This window comes from Hylobates moloch, unplaced genomic scaffold (assembly GCF_009828535.3).
Source record: "Hylobates moloch isolate HMO894 unplaced genomic scaffold, HMol_V3 SCAFFOLD_19, whole genome shotgun sequence".
Classification (NCBI taxonomy): domain Eukaryota; kingdom Metazoa; phylum Chordata; class Mammalia; order Primates; family Hylobatidae; genus Hylobates; species Hylobates moloch.
In genome coordinates, this window is record NW_026652294.1 from 43,643,153 (window position 1) to 43,649,702 (window position 6,550).

Here is a 6,550-nt window from a genome sequence, read left to right on the forward strand (position 1 = left end):
ATGTGCACACACCCACACACACACACACACACACACACACACATTCCGATCTGGTCAGAAACCTAATTTTTGTGCTGGCCAAGATTTGGAAGAATATTTCATCACCTGCAGCTTACAGTAGACCACTGTTCTAGTAACATTGGAACTGGATCATGTGATTCCTCAAGTTGTCCAGACATGCAATTCAGGGGAAAAAAATCAATGCAAGTCTGTAACTGCTAATCAACCTCATCACTTATCATGAAAAGTGATTGTTTGTGGCTCCTGATTAAGATTGTTCTAGATTAGGAAAATCAAGGCAAAATGTAGAATTTTGCAAAATGATGTTCTACTTCTTTGCTCAAAGGAGTTTATTAAATCCCCATAAGAGGTGCTATGAAGGGTGATGAGGAGGAGGTCATGGGAAGAGAGTGAAGGCTGGCATTCCATCCAGGTTGTTCACGGCTGCCGTGTGTTCTGTATGACTGACCAGTGCCTGTGTCTACTGGTTGTTAACATTTTAAATATCACACCTTGAAAGAGGTTAGAGTTGTCACAGGACCTATGCTCCTAGCCCTAACTGATCTTGGGCAAGTCAGTCAATTTCTGTGGACCTCAGTTTCCCCATTCTGTTCACGGTTGGAGTTAACTTCCCTGTCTCCAAGGTTCCTTCCAGCCCTCAAAGTTTGATTCTCTGCTTCTCACTCAACACACTTGGTTGCATGTTCCTGACCTACCAGCCACACACTTTATCCAGAGTACAGTCCCTTCCTCCAAAGCACCACCCCACCCCACAGACACAGACCACAGTCATCCCCCGAGCTTTGTGCACTCTAGGGCACAGCAAAGTCAAAGAGGGTGTTAGTTACCCAAGTCTACACCTCTCCCTCAAACCAGAAGATTATTTCTGTTTTCAGTTTTCCACCACCCCTTCTATTTCCTCTGGAATTTGGAATGCCCTGCCTCCATCACTTCTCTTCTTGTTGCACATCCTGCCTCTGCTACTCCCCCTGTTTGAGGCTTCGATTCCACTTCCTCTGTCTCCTACGGCTTCAGGGCCGCTGGTGTCCTCCAGGCCTGTCCTCTCTCATTGCTTGTGGCCTAATAAAGGCAATCACCTCCCTACTGTGCATAGCTCAGCAAGCACACCAGCAAACTCTGCGATACTGACCAATGCCCTTAACCCAGCCTCCACTCACGTTTTTGTGTTTCTGTTTCAGCACTGAAACGTCCAGCTGAATTCCATGAGCAAAGAAAACATTTGGATAGTGACAAGGTAACTTTTGCAAATTTCTTGACCCAAGCTTAGACTATAGCTTATGAATCTCTGAATGCTAACCGTTGGCGGATGCGTGTAGAATTCCTACAACAAACTCAATCAATTTGCCAGTCCCCTGCCCTCATATCATATGGAATCTTACTCCTATTAACTGGTAACTATAGAAATAGGATCAACTATATTAGCTTTGAAACTCCTACTTTTTAGCTTTTTAAAAAAATGTCCCCAATTTTTCTAATGTTGGAAGAAATTACAGTAGGGATGCACTAGAGTCAAAAACACTTTAGAGAAGGAAGTGGAGTCAGCTTTCAAGCTGCCTTACCTTTTATTACTGTCATTTCTTAACAACAATCAGATTTTAAAAAATCCAATTCAAGGGTAAGGCATGGTTTATGCATACAGAACTTATTTGTAGCTACTTAAAGGCAAAAGGTTATTTTGTTTTTTTCCCTTCTTTTTTTGTAACATGTGAGGGTGAGATTTGGCGTATATTCTGTACCTTCATAACAAATCTCTGCAACCTGAATTTGTCAATAATATATTAATAAATACTATTTAGCAAGTATTACCACTTTGAGTGAGAAGGAAAGGCAAAGAGAGTATCTGCTTGCTGGTGTTTCCTTACCTGAGAGCACTAGCCTTGCAGCTTGTCTATGGGTAGAGAGGAAGAGGAGGGATTTACAACTCTTCAAAGTTGCTCACAAGTGGCTGTGATTCTTACTACCTGGAGAATAACAAAGAACAGCAGGCTCTTATCAGAACTGGAGTGATTCCCAGACCCCTCTCACTGGGAGATCCACTATAGTGAGATAAAAACCCAGAACTAGATATCAGAAACCTGGGGTCCAGTGTTGGCCCTCCCACAGCCTGCAACAGCCCTACCGACAGCCCCATCAAGAAGATAATGAGACTGGGTAAATAACCTGTCTCTTCATGCCTGCCTGACTCCTGCTGGGTCTGAATCTGTAGGCTTTACATTTTCACAGGTCCTAAAAGAGAAGTCAGGCGAATAACGGGAGAGAGGCATACGTTGTCATGTTATATTAGATGGATTTAGGAAATGTTTTAGCTCTGATGTTGGTTAATTTTGTGAATGTTTTCAGAGGAAATGGAGGCTAGATGATTTGGCTCATATCTGTCCCAGCACTTTGGGAGGCTGAGGCGGGCAGATTGCTTGAGTCCAGGAGTTCAAGACCAGCCTAGGAAACATGGTGAAACCCTGTCTCTACTAAAAATTAAAAATTAAAAAAAAATTAGCTGGGTTTGGTGATGCACACCTGTAGTCCCAGCTACTCATGGGACTAAGGCAGGAGGATCACTTCTGCCCAGGAGGTCAAGGCTGCAGTGAGCTTTGATTGTGCCACTGCATTCCATTCCAGCCTGGATGACAGAGACCCTGTCTCAAAAAAAAAAAAAAAAAAAAAAAAGGCAATGGAATAAGATTGGTTATAATACAAGCAGCCTAGTATCCTGTTATAGTAACATGTTATTAACATGTACCAACCTTCCTGTCCCTGAACCCTGAAAGAGCTTTAGGTTTGTAGCCCTGATGTGGACCCAAGCTCTTTACCTTCTTTTCTTATTTTCCCATCTAAAAATTACTCGAGGGGTCTTCGTAAATTTTCCTTCATCAAAATGTGGGACACCAAGAATATTTTCATGTTTCATTTATTATTTTAAAAGATTATTTTCTCCTGTGAGATAAATTGAGTTTTTTTAAAAGGTAAAACTAGGTGATTCTCTTTGTTTGGGTTCTACAGGCTAAAAATTCCCTGAAGCGCAAAGCCAGAAACAGGTGCAGCAGTGCCGACTTGGTTAATATGCACATACTCCAAGGTAAGGCTGCAAGAAATCAGACACCAAGAGATGCTGCAGAATGGTAGGCCGTTTTCCCAGAGTTACTTGTCTCTGTACAGTTGCTAAGCCCTCTTAAAAATCTCCCTTGCCATTACAAAGTGGTAGTTTCAAGTAATCATCTAAGCCTTCTAGGCCACGTAGGTAACCAAGTTGGGAAGCCATAAAATGGTTAAGCGGGTTAGAGACTTGGGCTCTCATCTCAGCTGTGCGATCTCCTAACTCTAAGGCCTGGGCAAATCACATAACTTCTAGGAGTGCATGGAACACGTCCAACATGTGCTGACAATTATTACTAATCTGGATCATCACTCACTTTGGAAGAGGATCACAGTTCCCTTGCTGCCTCTGTATTCTCCAGGTAATTGACTGTCCTTTGCTGATGCCTTTACCTTCTGGTATGCAGGGAATACAATCTGAGGAAATTAGTGCTGATCAAAGTAGCCCTAGTTCTGCCTTAGGGTGCCACCTCTGTGCTGGGGTATGTGAGACAAGGCAAACAAACAACTAACTGGTCCCCATATTCTGACATCTGGATGCAGGAGGAGCAGCTTCTACTCCCGCCTCATAAGTTGCCTTCCCTGAGACAGAATCCCCGAGACCATTGGTGCCCACCCTAAAAGAGGTCCAACCCCTAATTTGACAGTTACCTATGAGATATTTGTTCCTTGAACACACACTGTATTGGGTGTCTGCTAGGAGTTGGCTGCTCTGCCAGGCCAGTGGGTTCAACGATGAATAAGCCACAGGTTTGTGCCCTCAAAGGATCTCACAGTATAACAGAGGACATGAGAATCACATTTACAATCCAGCATGAAAAGAAAGGAAATGCCTGGTGTGGTGGGTGTATGGAAGAGGATCAGAGAAAAGAGCCATCGGAATCAGAATGGACAGGGGAGGAGTGAGGAAATGGGCTGGAATGTGAGGGCTGAGCCAGATAGAAAAAGATGGAAGGGTGTTGCAGTCTGAGGGAACAGCCTGCACAAGGCCTGAATGCTTTCTCTAGGATGTGGATTTCCTTCCAAGACTGAGCACTAGCTTTAAAGCGCACGAAAGGCTCTGAAATATCCTGGAAATTGTGAACCTTGGTTCTTTGATTGACATCATTTGTTATTTATTCTGGCTTTCCAAGACAGACCCTTTTTCAACCCTAAAGTAGGTGGGATATTTTAAGACAGAGAACTGTTTTCAGGGTAGGGAAGAGAAAGAGGCCAACGCTGAACTCAAGGGAAGGCTGTGTGGGATGGGAGGCTTTGGTCTGCATGAGGCAGCCAAAGGATGCCAGGTGTCTGGAAAACAGAGAAAAAAGTCCCTCAAAGGGAGGTGACAGAATTCTTACCTCCTTTGCAATGGTGTCTACAAGCCTAGAAGCAGCTGCTATGTCAGCACAAAAATCACAGCTGCACAAAAATCCAAACGATGTCATTTCAAATGACATACAGACCTTTCAGGCCGGGTGTGGTGGCTCACGCCTGTAATCCCAGTACTTTGGGAGGCTGAGGCGGGCAGATCATTTGAGGTCAGGAATTCAAGACCAGCCTGGCTAACACCGTGAAACCCCATCTCTACTAAAAATACAAAAACTTAGCCGGGTGTGGTGGTGGGCGCCTGTAGTCTCAGCTACTCAGGAGGCTGAAGCAGGAGATTTGCTTGAACCTGGGAAGCAGAGGTTACAGTGAGCCGAGATCGCACCACTGCACCCCAGCCTGGACGACAGACTGAGACTCTGTCTCAAAAAAAAAAAAAAGACATACAGACTTTTCAATGATCAAGTTAACAAATAAAAATAAATATCATGTGTGGCAAGAGTTACATGCGTTCCCATACACTGCTGGTGGGAGTGCAATTGGATCAACTTTTCGGGAGGGCAATTTGGTAACCTGTATCAAACTCCATAAAAATGTGCCCACCCTTTAGCTCATAATATAATGTCTAGTTATAATAGCCCATAATATAATGTTTAGTATTTTATTCAAAGAAAATCATCAGACAAAGATTTCTCTCACAATGATGTTTATCGTGGAATTACTTTAGATGGTGAAAAATAGTGAAATGTCTAACAATAGAGGATTGGCTGAATAAACTATGGATCAACCATACAACTGAATGCTAATACAAGAGTTTTTAAGAAATTATTTTTAAGCCAGCTACAGTGGCTCACGCCTGTAATCCTAGCACTTTGGGAGGCCGAGGCGGGCGGATCACCTGAGGTCAGGAGTTTGAGACCAGCCTGGCCAACACGATGAAACCCCGTGTGTACTAAAAATACAAAAAAAAATTAGCCGGGCGTGCTGGCAGGCGCCTGTAATCCCAGCTACTCGGGAGGCCGAGGCAGGAGAATCGCTTGAACCCGGGAGGCGGAGGGTGCAGTGAGCCGAGATCGTGCCATTGCACTCCAGCCTGGGTGACAAGAGCGAGACTCAGTCTCAAAAAAAAAAACAAAAAAAACTAGGCAGCTAGAAAGGGTAAAAGAATTCTCGGTGGAATTTTCCTTTAATAAAAAGCAGCCCCAAACCATTTCTTCTCTGACAGAAAGCAGTCTGAAATAGATATGCAAACTAGGAGCTTTTATATGTAAATGTCGGCAGCTGTACCTGGAAGCCAGGAACATTGAAAATGGCGTCTCCCGCTCTTTTCCTTGTTATCACGTTTACCAGTGTCATGGCAGCCTCCAGGTACCACATGTACAGGGATCATGGCCGCCTCCAAGTGGAGGCCGTATGTGCATAATAAAAGACTGGAGTGGGAGGGCCAGTCTTTTCACGGGCTGTGTAAATGACACAACTGGTCAAACCAATCCCCTGGGCTCTATGTAAATCAATCACCGCCTCCTCAAACCTCTGTACAAAATCGATTCCTCTCTGCTACAAACCGGAGACCCTTCTTGGGCGATCCGCTTTCTCAGCATGAGGAAGGTTTTTCTCTCTCTCTTCTTTTTCTACTAAACCTTCCGCTCCTAAACCCATTCCTCGTGTGTATCCGTGTCCTGAATTCTTTCTCGACCATGACAAAGAACCAGAGTATGTACCCGAGACAACAGACCCGTTTCAATACCATAGAGCTACTGCAAACAAGGCTTTCGAAGAGTAATTTAATGAGAAAAGGTTTACAAGACAATGTTTATCGAAAACAGCAAAAATCAAAACTATATTTGCTGCCAAATTCTGGGAAAAAAATTATATACTTATTATATACTTAAACTATATTCATTGTCAGATTCTGGGAAGAAAAACATAAACCTACCAATCAATATAAATAACTAAGAAAGACACACAGGTTTTAGAAATAGGTGGCACTGGCCGGGCGTGGTGGCTCACGCCTGTAATCCCAGCACTTTGGGAGGCCGAGGCGGGCGGATCACGAGGTCAGGAGATCAAGACCATCCTGGCTAACACGGTGAAACCCCGTCTCTACTAAAAATACAAACAATTAGCTGGG

General features: G+C 43.9%; 1 protein-coding gene across 2 annotated transcripts in view; it reads left to right on the plus strand.

Annotated features, from left to right (window-relative positions):
• Positions 1 to 6,550, plus strand: part of MYOCD (myocardin) — a 102,587-nt gene that overhangs the window by 48,302 nt on the left and 47,735 nt on the right. For both annotated transcript variants that reach the window (XM_032139101.1, XM_032139102.1), the window contains exons 3-4: positions 1,200 to 1,255; positions 3,019 to 3,094. In XM_032139101.1, the coding sequence (XP_031994992.1) occupies positions 1,200 to 1,255; positions 3,019 to 3,094 (132 nt within the window). The remainder of the gene's footprint in view (positions 1 to 1,199; positions 1,256 to 3,018; positions 3,095 to 6,550) is intronic.